The 15,505-nt window shown below is 32.9% G+C and overlaps 1 protein-coding gene across 2 annotated transcripts in view; it reads left to right on the plus strand.

Moving 5' to 3' along the window:
* LOC114326387 (caspase-8) overlaps positions 1-15,505 on the plus strand; it is a 94,174-nt gene that overhangs the window by 20,740 nt on the left and 57,929 nt on the right. For both annotated transcript variants that reach the window (XM_050642732.1, XM_028274747.2), the window contains exons 5-6: positions 5,169-5,612; positions 12,273-12,492. In XM_050642732.1, the coding sequence (XP_050498689.1) occupies positions 5,169-5,612; positions 12,273-12,492 (664 nt within the window). The remainder of the gene's footprint in view (positions 1-5,168; positions 5,613-12,272; positions 12,493-15,505) is intronic.

Below are 15,505 nucleotides of genomic sequence, written 5' to 3' on the forward strand. Positions count from 1 at the left end.
ATAATTTATTCATCTATTTTAATACTAGTGCAGTCACCAGGGGGAGAAAACGACATTCTTTATTTAGATGGACTTACCCAAATTTTTTTAGGTATGAGGTAAATGAGTGGCGGAAACAATAATTTCCAACTTCAAAAGAGCTGATATGAATATTACGTGGCGCAAAAGAGTCTCAAACTGCAAACTTTATCAAAGGTACTCTTTTGTGACGCGTTTTACTTCAAATATAGTAAATACTATGGAAAAATCTTTCAAATGCATAAAACTATAATTTTATTTTCCATCAAAATGAAAATACATTTTCGCGCCACGTAATATTCATATAAGATATTTTGTAGCTGGAATAATGTACGCGCCACTCATTTTTACGGCGTTTAGCGGTTTTTTATTCTCGTATCAGGAGTTTTTCAAAGTTTTTTATAAATTAAATTGAATGCAATGTTTCTCGATTACACGTTAAGCGTTTATTTTTTCAATGTTATTCTTTGTGTCCATCGAATAGATTTTTTCTATTCGGAATAGATTGAAAAAATATTGGGATAGCTGGAAAATGAACTCTGATTGCCGGATCAAGTTTTGCGTTCGTAAACACTATAACCTTATAGATAGATCATTTCGGTGATAATGATTAAATGGATTATACATTGGAGCTCGATAATTCTAAACGGTTTAACCGATTTTGATCACTAAATATGTGTTTGACAGGTATTTACAAGATTACAAGTAGTGTCTGATGCATCCAAGGTCAAATATGCTATCTGAAGGTATTGTAGGATTTAGTGAGCCTAAAAAACGGTTTTTCTCATCGGAAATGGATTTGATCATACTTACCGGTATGTTATACCTATAACATAGGATATATAATATTTATGTTATACCTGTATATTTCTTAAGTTATACCATCCTACCAAAAACCAAAATTTTCAAAGTTAAATTTTTCGGTTTTTCGACTATACGTCCGATCCTGACCACTTAGGCACCATTTGAAAGATAAACTCAAACGCTACTGATTTGGTGTATTTACGGTTTTCCTATCTCTCTTTGAATCTTAGATACATTCACCCGAAAAATATGCCCTGTTGTACCTACCCAGTGTTATAGCTTTCTTATGGATGGTCAAAGTATTCGCTCTTGGCAGTCGCGGACTCATCGTAGTCTACTTAGAAGTTCACAGTTTTTCAATAACCACAAGAAAAATTCAATAAAGAAATACTTTTTTGCCTCCTTCATAGTCAAATTTTTCAACAAATCTCTTAAAAATTTTATGTATAGTGAGCACTTGTTCTTCAATTATTATAATTGAAAAACAAGTACCCACTAAACATAAAATTCCTAACAGATTTGTTAAGAATTCGACTATAAAAGAAACAGAAAGTATGTTCACCTATTTCGGTCGGGGAGTAGATCTTATAGAAAATTTTATATACTGGCGTCACGTTGCTGCTTGGAAATATGAAAGAGGAGTTGAAAGGGTTAATAGGGTCGTTTAATTATACAACTAAATATCACAAATTAAGTAACGTGAGAGGTACCTTTGTTTTAATAATCAGCCGAGCACTTTCGTTTATTGTCTAGAACAGGGGTCGACAACCTTTTTCGGATGGCGGGCCATGTTCAAAATAAACATTTTTATGCGGGCTGCATATTCAAATGTAGCTTAAATAGTCTTCTTCTTCAGTCTGTTTGCATCCATCCCTGGACAAAGGTCTCTCCATGAGTTCTTCACTTCTCTCTGTTTTGTGCTATTTAGTGCCAGTATCTACCCATTTTTGCTTTGACGTCGTCTAGCCATCGTTTTTGTGGTTTGGCTTTAGTATGACCGGGCTCGTGTGGTCCCCAATGTACAATGTTTCGCGTCCACATTTCATTGCTTTGTCATGGCCAGTTCAATTTTATTTGCGCAATTTTTCCAATTGCATCTTCCACCTTCGTCCTGCTTCACACGTCCTTATTTTCGTTTATGTCCTTTCAGCTTAGTCCTAACATAGCTTGTTCGATGGACCTCTGTGTTGATATTAATCTATATTCATCTTTCATCTATTTTAAGGCATTTAAAACGTCCTCGTTAGTAATTTTGGTAGTTCAGATTTTAAATTTAATATTTCCATACCGCGGTTTTCTGGTTTTTCTATGTTGAACGAGTATAATTCTGTATAAATATATACATTCTGTATATATATTTTCTATGTTGAACGACTATAATTCTGTATAAATAGTAATATTCAATAATATTTATTAAATTATTTTTGTCATTTATAGTGATTCCATTTATATCTGTTATCAGGTGTATTTGTTGTCGGTCTTTCCTATTTGGCGTTTTTAACACTTTCATACTCTTGATTTTCCCTATAATATTTTCGATTTGTTCGGTATTTTAGTCCCTGATGTCTTGTCTTATCCTTTTTTTTATTGCCTTATTAAGTTCCTTATATTTTAGTGAATTTCGTTTCCATGCAACTGTTGTCTGCAACTGTTGATTTTTCCTAAAATTACATTAGTGCATTGACGGGCCGCGCAAAAAGTTTCAAAGGGCCGCATGCGGCCCGCGGGCCGCATGTTGCCGACCCCTGGTCTAGAATACACGAAAAATCAAAGTTGTTTGGTCCGCGACGTGTCCGCGTTCTTGTGTGTGCGGGTACTATACAGGGTGTTTGGTAAACAATGGGCCATAGCTTAACCTTTGATTCCTGAGCGTAAAATAGGCCGATTTAAGCTAACTTACCTTAGTACGAAAGTTGATAATAACTGAAATACAGGGTGTCAAAGTTAAACTTTTATTTTATTTATTCTTATATTTCCTGACAGGCATGGGACAACAACACGAAATTTGTTAAGTGGTGCTGGTATTGTACAATCTACTAAATTATGTTAAACAAACGTTTCTGGCTACTACTAGAGGCGTACGACGGGGGAACGTGAATGGTTGACCCTTCCCAAATTCTACGCCACTGGCGGAATTTCTATTTTAGTGCAATTTTTGAAGATATTCTTCTTTAGCGGCGAATCGATTGAGGGTAAAATTTGATTGACCCGCGCGCATGCGCACACCGACAGTATGGTATTAGTTGTTATACGGGCTCTGATTGGGTGTTGAAATTTTGAAATGATCTGTCAATAATTGTTCAATATGGAGGTTATCGGTAAACAAAAATATTGTATAATATTAGTTTTTATTGTTGTGAGGACAGAAATAAAATCAAATTTATAATTATAGTGACTTTTTAAATAGTTTTGAAAAGCCGCAGGTACGTAATTCTAAATGTTTCAGTTGGAAATACCTAATAGTTTCAATACCTATCTATTTGGAAAATGTAAACAAAATAATGTAGTTACCTATTAGTAGGCAATGCTTTAATTTACATAATCTGATTCTGATCATGATCATGATCTCATATATCGTTTTCTTACTCTATATTTTGTTGTATTTTATTTCGACAAAAATCAAACTAATAATTTTATTAAATTCATATAAATTTATGGTGTAAACGTTTAGTTTGTGTATATTCCCACATGACGTATACGAGAGTTTGGTGCAGTTTGAAATGGTGTCAACTTTCGTACGGCGCGGTAGACGTGAAGTGGGTTCAAGCCCCAAGCAAATTATTATTTTTTTTATAGATTTTATGATTGTAAGTATATTATTATATAATTTTTGAAGATATTCTTCTTTTTTGAAAGTGGTAGATAAGAAAGTTAGTTTGATTTTTAAATAAAATAAGTACAAATAACCTTTTAAGTATATTTACTTCGTTTAAATTACCTATTATATAATAGAAGAATATCTTCTTACGTGCGTACAAAGTACACACACATTATTTTTTTATTCTCCAATACGTTCTATGTAAATAACATACTCTTCATTCGTAACGATAAAGTCATTAGTAATGATAAAGTCATTAGTTTTCGAGATATTTGAATAGAAGGAGCATAATACATTAATCAAAATAAGTGTGCCTTTTCATTTTTAACTTCAAATGTCTCGAAAAATAATGACTTTATCGTTACGAATGAAGAGTATATTATTTGCATAGGAAGTATTGGAGAATCTAAAAATTATGCTAAAATAGCAGTTTCATCAGTGGCGTAGAATTTGGGAAGGGTCAACCATTCACTTTCCCCTGTCGTACGCCTCTGGTATTAACCACAAACGATTATTTAACATAATTTTGTAGGGTGTACAGTACCTACACTTTCTGCCAAGTATCATAAGGATATGTCAAATAGTTTTATAGTACCGGGCACACATAGTTCTTAAAGTTTTAAATAAAGAATAAATTATTTAAAAAAATAATACTTTAAAATAATTTGACATATCCATTTGATACTTGACAGAAAGTGTAGGCACTGTACACCCTACCAAATTATGTTAAATAATCGTTTCTGGCTACTAACAGAGGCGTACGACAGGGGAAAGTGGATGGTTGACCCTTCCCAAATTCTACGTCACTGATGAAACTGCTATTATAGCATAATTTTTAGATTCTCCAATACTTTCTATGCAAATAATATACTCTTCATTCGTAACGATAAAGTCATTAGTTTTCGAGATATTTGAAGTTAAAAATGAAAAAGCACACTTATTTTGATTAATGTATTATGCTCCTTCGTTTTTAGCTTCAAATATCTCAAAAACTAATGACTTAATCGTTACGAATGAAAAGTATTATGTTTTTTACATAGAAACTATTGGAGAATCAAAAAATTGCACTAAAATAGCAATTCCGCAAGTGGCGTAGAATTTGGGAATGGACAACCATTCACGTTCCCCCGTCGTACGCCTCTGGTAGTAGCCAGAAACGTTTGTTTAACATAATTTAGTAGATTGTACAATACCAGCACCACTTACCAAATTTCGTATTGTTGTCCCATGCCTGTCAGGAAATATTCAAAAATAAATAAAATGGCACCCTGTATTTTGGTTATTATCAACTTTTTTACTAAGGTAAGTTAGCTTAAATCGACCTATTTTAAGCTCAGGAATCTGAGGTTAAGCTATGGCCCACTCTTTACCAAACACCCTGTAGATTATAGAGTCGAGGGCTTGACAAAGCGCGACCGAGACTTATTGAGATTCTCATCAAAGAATGAATCTGAGCTAGACTAGTCTGCGACTCTTTAATATTGCGTTCTATGTTCTATTAATGCGTTATTCTGTATTTAATTTTTAGAAAACCCCTGTTCTGCCAATACAAAGCGGTCAGCTACAGAGGAGTATTTCCCCAGCAATAACTGCTAGTAGTTACGAGAGTACCCTAAACTCTGAATTACCAAGATACGAGGATGAAGCAGTTACACGTGTCCGAAAGCCATCATCTGTTACTAGTGTAGACAATCAACAACCACAATCATCTAGACAACGTATCGATGGAGATGATCCCTTACAAAAGATTGCTTTGGAAGATATTCTACGTCGCTCTACATCACCTCTGGAAATTGGCATCATGGATTACCAGAATATTTTCGTTCCAGATACTAAAGAAGCAGAAACAAGCGAAAAAGCAACTAGTGATAAAAGTTCTCTCGACAGATATGAAATTGATCTAAACCGACCAGGTGTAGTACTGATCATCAATCAAAGAGATTTTTTTACTGAGCCTAGAGATGAATACCATGTAAGTACAGTCCATCTAATTTACTTACCGTTGCACGTCATTATCTACGCCAGAGATCTAAGTTGACATAGTTGATAAAGTATAAAAAAATCCTGAAGCCATTTTAAATCAAATAGATCACATAATTATTGTAAACGTGGATTATACAACAAAACAAATTAATATTCAATGTAAATAAGTAAAAACTTAAGAAATAGAGAACCAGAATTAAGTTACAATCTTTTAAGATTTGCAGTGCAAGCGTTTTTGCACTGCATTGTTAATAATTAAAAAACGGCTCCGAACTCTTGGCATGAAGCCGGTAGGTTTCTTTGTATTTGTCTACAATAACAACTAAAAAAGTTGTCAGATACCTCGATTATTCCAAGTCGTGATAAAATTAGGTGAAATTTATATTTTTATACTAGAGGATCTTTTTATAGTAAAGTAAATAATGAAAACAGTAAATATAATAAAACAGATACTTATAGTAAAGAATATAAACAAATATGAAGTGTCATTACCGCAACTGTCAAATAAATGTTACCAATTTATTCTAAAATGTCACCTTCGTTCGATTACAGTTACAGGGTGTTCCGAACAAATCTGCTTCATAAAAACGCTTTATAATCCATTCATACAAATTCAATGAAACATATTATTGTGTATTTCTTTAGGTTAACATAAATATAAATCTTCAAATATTATTTCTACGCGTATATAATAAAATATGTCTAGTGGCTGTAATTCCAGTGTACTCGGCAAAGTGATTCTACAAAAGAACACACCTACCGCCTAAATATTTCGTGTTGGTATCATGCAACATCACAGGCTATGACGCGGATGACGTGCAACGGTTAGTAAATTAGACGAAGTATATACAACATTTGCCAGTGCGTTCTCTTCGTAATTCTTTAGAAATGAATAAATAGTGAATTTCGATCCATGCAGCTTCTGTGCTTAATCATCTGTTGTGTTTCTTTCTGTCTTTAATTTATTATTTTTTGGGTTCGGCGTCGTATCGGTTTTTTTACTTATACTCGTTTTTTATTTATTTTATATAGCGTATGGCCTACACCACAGAATAGATAATTATTTAGATTTATGCATTATACAATGCATCACAAACATATGTCCAGTTTTTTTATATATTCGATTGACCCATCGGTTGCCATTACAAAGTCTATAGGGTCGCCTGTGTATGCTCTGTGTGGGCAGTCCTGAACTATGTGTCTGATCGTCTGTCTCAAGAAGGCGAGGGAAGTTTACCCCATCTGTAGAGGGAGTCGGCGCATCTTCCACAGTTTGTTCTAATTCGAATAAGGGCTGCCCAAATGTTACGGGGACGTTCAAATTCGCCTGGTTTTTCTATGATGTCCAGTAGACTATGGTAATGCGGATCAGTCTTAATTTCCCAATCTTCTCTCTATCGGGTATTTAAGTCAAAGTTGGATTGCTGCAGCGCTTGAGCAGATTTTAGAGGGGGTAACCTGGTTCGGAGACGGTTTCCAAGAATATCTGGGATGTCGTTGTGGACTAGAAGCTGGCGACTGTCCATTATTCTGTTATATTCTTTAACCAATGCATGTAATGCAATGCAATGTAAGCCAAGGAAGACCCCTAACGCGGCCCTAAGAGAAGAAGGGAAACATCTGGAGGAGGCCTATGTTCAACAATGGACAAATCAGGGCTGATTGATGATGAACTAGCTTAAGTCGATATACAACACTGGTCTGAAACAGATTTAACAGAATGACAAATTCCTATGACCACACATTGTTATTTACCCCTCCCACATACTTAATAGGGAACTTGCATAAAATTTTAAATTCGAAAAAAATGGTATAAATCACAACAGAACATAATTTAGAACTTGTATCAAAAATAAAAAAGTTATAAAAAAGTTTGTCTTTCGTTTGGCCCCTAAAGACGACTAAAAATTCAACTTATACCAGCCACCCCAAAACGCGTCGTGACGTCACGGGGTTGTATGTTTACATTCTACACCAATTGTAAATATAATTTTAAATTAGACATTATAAACGTCAGTAGAAAATACAGTTAGGGTAGCAGCACCATTTTTGGCCATCTTAAGGAATTTCTTGGCCTTAATAAATCATTAAAAATCAAAAATTAGAGCTGCGGACTTGTAATTGAGCAAACGTATGACGTTAACTTTGTTTGATTTAATAGCCACTTACGTTTGAAGTTAAATTATAAGGACATTTTGTTAGGTATTTTTAATTCAGAAAGCATATAAAAACTAACTTTGTACCATTTGTGACCACTTTGCTCCTAATGTGGTTTATTCAGAAACCATTTGTGGCCATTTGTTTAATTCTACATAGATAAGGATGATAGTTTCTAGTATTTTTAGTTACCTAACACATTTTTTTACTAAAGGTAGAAAAATTATATTTAATTACTAGAAATGTTAATAAAATTACATGAAAAGGATAGTAGTTTTAATAAAAAAAATTGTTATTACAACAGTTTTAATCAACACGAATTACTAAAATTTATAATATTTATTGATCTCTTCAACAAAAAAGTAACCCCTTGAATTTTTTTTAAAGGTGGTTGAATTTCTTCCATTACCTCATCCTTTTCATACCAAATTTCATCCTTTTTTTGTGGCCACTTCCAATCATTCCCATAGTTTTCCATTGTGCTGATTAAAACCTTGCCATTTTTTTCGTCAGTAATTATTCCTGGGAAAAGCTTACTTTCGTACTGTACAATTACGTATGTATATACTTTGTCCGCAGTACATATGTCAAGAGGGTTCTCTTCAACTACATTCTGTATATTTTTGGCCTCCTCACAGACAGGTTCCTCCCCTGATTCTTGTGTGAGATTGGTCTTTTCTAACCCGTTTCCAATTACTTGTTTTACATCTTCAGGGGCCTTTACATTACTCACGGAAACTGTTTTGTTTATTAGTTCGGTTTTTTTTAGTCTCTTTAGATTTTATCTTAATTCCATTTTTCCTAGAAGTTTTTTTTAGATTCTCTTCTTTACAGGCTCTTTTCGCCTCTTTGTCTTGCTTCTTTTTTTCTTTTTTTCCATTTCAAGTTCTTTTTCTTTTTCTTTAGCCACCGCAAGTTCCAACCATGTATTACATGTTAGCACAGAAGGTAAGATTTCACGCTTTCTGGTTTTCTTGGAAATGTTTTCGTCACTGGGATAAATTAGAATATTACTTAATAGGTCTACAAGCCTTCTTTTCGGAGTATAGACAATGGTAGTACCAACAGATGAAGTCATTAAGTCAACATTTGAAGGTATAGGCGAGTCCGTCAATTTATTAATAACACTGCTATTTTCCAATAGATCCATCGATTCATTGTCCATAACCACATCAGAATTTTTTGCTAACTCTTTATCTATTAACATTTCTGTAGCATTGTCTATGAAACTGCTTTCTTTAAAGGAAGGATTATTATACTCTGGAAAGTCAAATTCTACAATATTAGAGACTGTTGGAGTTGATGTTAGTACATTATTATCTTCCACTTCAATTACAATGGAATTGTCTACCATATAATGGTTAGGAATTTCCTCAGCCGACAATTTGCTGACACTCTCAATAGGGTCTTGTAATAAATCTTCTTCGTTTTTAAACTGTACCCATATATTGTACAATGATTCATCAAAAGCATCGTATTTGGACTGTTTGAATTGTTTTAAAACGTCGGGATGAATTTTAGACTCCAAATATTTTAAATGTGTCAGACAAGTTTTCGTTTTGCTAGAGACTACTATGGGTTCTTTCTTTAATGTGATTTTAGAATAATCTACGTTATTAGCAGAAAACGGAAAAAGTCCACATGTTTTAAACCCATTTTGTAGAGATTTAGTAAAATCAGTTTCATCCATAATTTTTTGAAGGAGTTGTGGAAAGTCATGTTTTTTGACATCTCTGCCGTTGTGAAATCTGTACATTTTTACTTCAGTTTTCCACTTACTTTTTAACGGAAAAAAGAAACTGACATCCAACGGCTGAAGGATGTGTGTCGTATTTGGATGTAAACACACAACTATAATTTTATTCTCAATGCACAATCGACTTAAAGGCAAACTTAAATGCGAGGAATGTCCGTCCAAAAAAACTATAATCGGCAACGCAATATTACTTTCGTGAATAAAAGGAATAAACACATTTGAAAAGTATTCGTAAAAACACTTTGATGTCATCCATCCTTTGGGTGATTTTCCAACTCCCCAGTCTCTTGGAATATTTTTGCAGATCTTCTCAGGAAGCCGATCATATTTAAAAAGTGTAAGGGGTGGTGCCATTTTCCCTAAAGCATTTGCTGTTATTAAAGTGGTTATATTTTCTTTGTCCGAGGAGGATGAAGTATTGTAAACTGGAAGACCTTTCTCCGCTAAAATTAAACCGCCTTTTGGACATAAATAGAAAGACGTCTCATCCATATTCCAGATTCTTGCCGGATCATCCAAAACATGCTTATCATCTCCAAGTAAATCCAAAGTTTCTTTGAACCAGTTTCGGATTTTTTCTTCAGTAATTAATGATCTGGCTCTATTTATGTATTCAGACTGCTTTAATGAGAGTTCTGGAAATCTACGCATAAATAGATGAAACCACTTCCTCCCAGGAGTATTTGCTTTAAAAGGGGTTTTTAGTTGACTGTCTTCTACCAGTTTTTTTATTGAAAAATAAAGGCCTTCTCGACAAATAGGAAAACCCATTTTAGCTGTAGTTTTGATCCAGTGTACCAGCCGATCTTCTATGATCTTCCCTAAAACTGGACTTCTTCCGACTTTGCCTGATGTTTCTGGAGCTCTTCCACTTAACTTATTGCGTATTGTGGAACGGGGTACTTCATACAAATTACATGCTGTACTTACTTTCATTCCACCTCGAATAGCTTCCAATGCATTCTTTACTTGCTGAGGTTCGTATTGAAAAAATGTTCGTTTTGGTCGTTGTCGTACATTATTATTTTTTTTCTTGATTTCAATTTTCTTTTTACTCCGTGCCATTATCTGTAATAATAACAAACATTTATAAATAAATTATTAGTTATATTTTTATGTACATGATGTTTTACCGGTAACGGTATGGTTTCTTATTTGTTTTAAATAAATGTCAATGTATAGTAAATGCATACTCCAGGGTTCTCCATAAAAAAATTATATTTTTGTTTTACAACCCCATTTTGGGATACCTTGATTATTACAAAATATTTTTAAATCATTGTGTTAACGAACGGTCCGTTGCGAGTAAAACACCCTGTAGAGTATAACTGGCTACTATGGGAACACGCGTGTTTTTAAAGTAGTCAGTAAATTATGTCATATAACCAAAATTGGATTTAACTGTTCCATTAGTAGCCACTATTAAACAGTTGCTGTGGCCACAAATAGGTCAGAAGTGTTCTAATAGTAGCCAGCAAATGGCCATTAATGGTGTGAATACAAAAATAAGTGTTCCATTTGTGGCCACCCAATTTAATAATGTATCGAGATAAAATAAGGAGTTTAAAAACAGATGAAATCGTAAAGAAATCATACCCAAAACTTAAAATCATACGTTGATCACAAAATTTTAATATTTGGCTTAAATACAGCTTAAATAAACTTACCTGTTTTCTTACGTATATCGTTAACAGAAGGTCTAATACACAGTGTCACCTACTTCAAGAATAAGTAGAAACTAACCTGTAAATCAGAATAAGTCGCAAATTGTAGAGCCATCGTGTTAGAACGAATATAGTCGAAATTCTTCCGATTTCCGTAAAGGCGGTAAACTCGGACCTTATTATATTAGATTATTGGTTTAGGTGGCCACTAACGGTGAAATGGCCAAAAATGGTGCTGCTACCCTATGTGACGTTACAAATGTTTTTGATCGTTTGAACTATTCATAGAAAATTTGTACTTTTACAAAATGGTTTTATTTTCAATAGTAAACCTTCTTTCCTTTCCTTCAAAAACTGTATCAAACTGCAGTCTCAACAAACTGGTATATTTTATTACAATGACATACGATAAATGTCATTAGAATATAAATATTTTTCCTTTATTCCCCGACGACGATCTGGCTAGTAGGTGGAGGCCAATAAACTAAAGAAGAAGAAGAATATACGTAAATATAACCATAAACTGAACCACATAGTTAAACTCTGTGACGTCACGGGTCGTTTGAACTATTTTAAGATAAAGAAGACTTTAAATTTGTACTTTTAAGTTATTATGAGTTTTTGAAGCGTGAAATTTTGGAAATCTCATTTTTATACAAAACAACATTATTATGCAATAAAAAAATGTGCAAGTTCCCTATTGCTACCTTTACGCAGACGCTTGTAACACGTACTATAGGCTGACGAGCCTCCAATAATGTGGACAAATATTGTATCTTTGGACATCCAATAAAAGAGTCGTTTGGTTTGAATTTTGTGAATGGCACTAATATTGCATTGGACATACAACATTTGTGCACTAAGTTTATGGTGTTATTAATGGACATGTCTTTAATGCACTTTAGTAACTAGTAAACCGTTCTTAGAGGACATACAAGATTAGAGCACAATACAGATTTCATCTCGATTGGCATATACCAGGTCATATCTCATTTTATATAAACAAAAATTGACATACAATATATGTCCTCTTAACCATCGACATAAGAGTTTAAACTATTTATATTTTTAGAATTTGCTACCCCGTAACGGCGAAAGATTAGAAGTTAGAGAAGGTACTAACAAAGATCGGGATAATTTGATAAACACATTTATACGACGTGGGTTTAAAAATATTATCGTTGCAAACAATCTTAATCATATTGACATGTTAGAAAAAATTAAGGATACAGTAAATAAAACAACCAACGAAAGCAGCTTATTTGTCTGTATTCTGTCACACGGGAATGAAGGTAAGTAAATAATTATATTGAACATTTTTAACGTACCTATAAGGCTTTTTCTAAAAATACCCTACTTAATAAAGAACTTAAATTATTTAATAAAAATTTGTCAAAACCATCGTTCATTTCAGTATAAGATATGTAGAACTACCCCTTATAAACGTATACTTGTTACTATGAAAGTCCTAAATTAGCCCGATCAGGGAACACAAAATTTTACGAAAACCTCCAAAAAAATAAAGGAAGGATGAAAATTTGGGAATAGGTAGTTGAAATCGTCTATTATTATATAAGACAAATTTTACAATTCTACATCCCCTCAATTTTACAAAAATTGGGAAATACGGGGTGAAAAATATTTTCTCGGGGGTGAAAAAATATACGTTCAAAATAAGTCGGAAATAGTATCAAATGACTAATTCTAAGTAACTTTTGTTCTATAGAGTTTTTTCACTAAGTCAATACTTTTCCAGTTATTTGCGAGTGAATATGTTCATTTTTAACAAAAAAAACATTTTTTGGACGGTTTTTCGCAGATAACTCAAAAAGTAAGTAATTTTAGCGAAAAAATATTCTTAGCAAAAATATAGCTTATAACAAATTTAAAAAAAATGGTGTATGCATGAGGTCTGTAGACCAAGTAGAAGCAGATTTGTAGCCAATGAAAAGTAGGTTCTTCTTCGTCAAATTCCAAATCGAATATTTCAATTTGAAATAACCCAAAAACGGAGCTCTTTTCGGGGAAAATTCATTACAACTTTTTTAGTGTTTAAAAAGGTTTATTTCTGTTTTTTTTTTTAAATACTTCTAACATAAAAGTAAGTGAGTTACGCTCAAAATATTGCTGGTCTTTTTTTTATTTTTTTTATTCAAAAATCGCGAAAATCGCCCCCTAATTAGCTTCTTAAATAAAATTAATCGTTACTGCTTCACAAGTTCCTTTACTTATGTATTTTTTATATTATCTATAAGTTTCATTGGTTCAAAGTGCTTCTTTTTGAAAAAAAAAACTGGATTTAAAATAAACCATTGGAATTTTTTATGGAATTAACTTAAAAATTATTAGTAATAAAAAAAATCTCAAAGAGTAATAAAATGTTCGTTTTGCTTTTCTGAATATTTTTGATTTTTTGTTTTCTTGTTAGACAAAAATTGGTTATACTATGGCTGTTCAAAATTTTCCTAAACTCGTGATTAGTTACTCGTTCAAGCCATTTTAACTGCAGCTTTTTCAAAAATAAGCACTTTGAAAAGATGAAACTTACAGATCATATAAATAATACATAAGCAAAGTAACTTGTCAAGTGGTAATGATAAAATTTATTTTTGATGCTAATTAGGGGGTAATTTTCGCTATTTTTTTTTACGAAAAAATAAAAGGGATCCACAAAACACTTTAAAAAAGTTAAAATGAATTTTCCCCGAAAACTGCTCCGTTTTTGGGTTATTTCACATTGAAATATTCGATTTGGAATTTGACGAAGAAGACCCTACTTTTTATTAGCTACAACTCTGCTTCTACTCGGTCTACAGACCTCAGGCATACACAATTTTTTTCAATTTTTATAAGCTATATTTTTGTTAAGAATATTTTTTTCGATAAAATACTTACTTTTTAAGTTATCTCCGAAAAACCGTTCAAAGACATGTTTTTTTTTTATTAAAAATGAACATATTCACTCGCAAATAACTCGAAAAGTATGACTTAGCGAAAAACTCTATAGAGCAAAAGTTGTTTAGAATTAGTCATTTTATCCAATTCCTTGAATGTATATTTTTCACCTTCGAGGGGGTACAAAAATGGAGGGGATATAGAATTGTAAACTTTTTCTTATATAATAATAGACAATTTCAACTACCTATTCCCAAATTTTCATCCTTCCTTTTGGGGTCAGATTGTTCTTTGATCGGGCTAAATCCAGTGAATATGAGATACACCAGTGAATGTCAACATTCACCAAGTCGCTTGGCGTATGTCCGAATTATTGGTTAAATTTATAAATAATATTTATATTTCATTAATAATAAAAAAAAACAATAAACTCCTAACGCCGTCTTCTAACGCATGAATAAAGAATACCTTGTTCATTTTGACAGAACCGTCAAAATAAAACTAAATATTAATATAACATACACCTAATTTGTTTAAAATCAAACTAATAACTACATAATAAAATTTCTTTATTCAATTTTAAAAATATTATTTTAATATAACGTACCTATATAATTTGTTTAAAATATAAATAATAGAATTATCCGGTAAATAAAAAAATAAAATGACGTTTATTAAACATAGAATCACATAACACACATAATGATTGCACAAATACACAAAATAATCAGAATTTGATATATCAAAGCATAAAAAAAATCTCTCCTCATACCTCTTTAGCCTAGCGGGCTGTTGCCTACAACCAGCACAGGCAAAGTACAATATTTTCTCTTTTCTAGTTCTAATCTCTCTCTCTTGTCGTTTCCCCATTACTGAGTATCGTGATTTCTTCCAATATTCCTAACAATGTTTCTCCAGCTGAATGCTTTATTTGGTCAGACCATCTACATAGTTGGTGATTATCCTCTTGATCTTCTCCCCGGAACGTTTCCAGAAACAATTAATCTCTCCAAACTGTCGTCACCTCTGCGAACCACGTGACCAAAGAATTGCAGAATTCGTTGCAGACATATTGTGGACAGCCTTTTTTTAATATTGAGTTGGTTTAGAATGGAAACTTTTGTCCTATGAGCTGTCCAAGGTATGCGCAGCGTTCTTCTCCAGCACCACATCTCAAAGGCATCAATTTTTTGGCGCTCGCATGCGCGAAAAGTCCAAGTCTCTGCTCCGTATAGAAATATTGAGAATAGAAGGGCATTCACCAGTCACATCTTGATATTTTGAGAGATAGATCTGTCTTTCCAAACTTTAGTTAGGCGACCCATCGCATTTTTTGCCATACCAATACGTCTCCGAACTTCTGCTTCACAGTTACCAGCGTTAGTTATACTAGACCCGAGATAGATAAAG

Source organism: Diabrotica virgifera, chromosome 2 (assembly GCF_917563875.1).
Source record: "Diabrotica virgifera virgifera chromosome 2, PGI_DIABVI_V3a".
NCBI classification, from domain to species: Eukaryota; Metazoa; Arthropoda; class Insecta; order Coleoptera; family Chrysomelidae; genus Diabrotica; species Diabrotica virgifera.